Source organism: Equus quagga, chromosome 10 (assembly GCF_021613505.1).
Source record: "Equus quagga isolate Etosha38 chromosome 10, UCLA_HA_Equagga_1.0, whole genome shotgun sequence".
NCBI lineage: Eukaryota > Metazoa > Chordata > Mammalia > Perissodactyla > Equidae > Equus > Equus quagga.
In genome coordinates, this window is record NC_060276.1 from 112,784,350 (window position 1) to 112,785,450 (window position 1,101).

The following is a 1,101-nucleotide window of genomic DNA, read 5'->3' on the forward strand; positions in this document are numbered from 1 at the left end:
CTGGACAAGAAAAACGTTCTAAAGCAACTGGCCTGGGAAGGCTACAGGAGAAGCCTTTCCTGCCCAGTTTTCTCCTCAGCACTGTCTTCACACGTTCAAATAGGGACTTACTTCAGAAATGTCATTACCAGCGACAACCCCAATCCCAAGACTCTGAATAACCTATGCTTACAAAAAGTCCTTCAGAGATACAGAAAGAACTTACAGAGCAAAGACTGGCATTCAGGGTGCAGCCATGCTATTTGTTACTTAAAACAAAGGAAAACTTACTTGGGTAGTGATAGGAGGCAGGTCTGGTGGGCACAGCAGCTGCGGCAGCATCCACGTGAGGCATGTCACCAGCAGGACGGAAGCCATCCACTTCAAACTGCCATGGTATGTTCCCTGCATCTACACAAGGTGCAGACAATCGTCCCATGAGTTCTCAGTAACAACAGCAAGAGAAGGAGTGCCGTGCAGGGTGGGGATAGCTAACTGCGAGCACTTCAGGTTCAGCCAAAGCAACCGGGCCAACCCTTTCGTTACAGGATTCTAAGACATTTCCAACAAGGCTATTTGCCAATGTATTCACTTCTCAAAGTGTTCTTAGGCTTTGAAGAATGAGATTCATGTACAAAATTCAATTCATTACCCAATAGGAAAATCAATCCAGTGACAGAGAAGAATTCACTCGATTTGCTGATAAGCATTTGAATTCTATTTAAATATCAATGATTTAACCAAGTTAATTACAAAGAATCTGCAAAATTTATTAAGTCTTTTCATTTAATTGTTCAAAATATTATACTTTCAGACTTGGCAATGAAGCTCATGAGGCTAAATGATAGGTTATATACAAATATAAAGAGGTCCCAAGCTGGGAAGACCGTGAGAGATGATCAACTCTCCACCCCTATTCTATACTTAAGCAGCAGGCTCCCAGGTGAGGCAATCTAAGGCAGGGCCATAGCTGGGACACCAGTTTCTAGACAATTTAGCTAATATTCTTTCACCTCCATTTTTTCTTTTTAAGATTTTATTTTTTTTCCTTTTTCGTCCCAAAGGCCCCCCGTATATAGCTGCATATTCTTAGTTGTGGGTCCTTCTAGTTGTGGCATGTGG

General features: G+C 42.2%; 1 protein-coding gene across 1 annotated transcript in view; it reads right to left on the reverse strand.

Annotated features, from left to right (window-relative positions):
- The window catches only part of OFD1 (OFD1 centriole and centriolar satellite protein), a 6,352-nt gene extending 5,356 nt beyond the window's left edge, over window positions 1-996 (reverse strand). Inside the window, exon 1 of the mRNA XM_046672521.1 lies at window positions 271-996. Coding sequence (XP_046528477.1) covers window positions 271-418 — 148 coding nt within the window. The 5' untranslated portion in view covers window positions 419-996. The remainder of the gene's footprint in view (window positions 1-270) is intronic.
- Window positions 997-1,101: the final 105 nt, after the last annotated feature.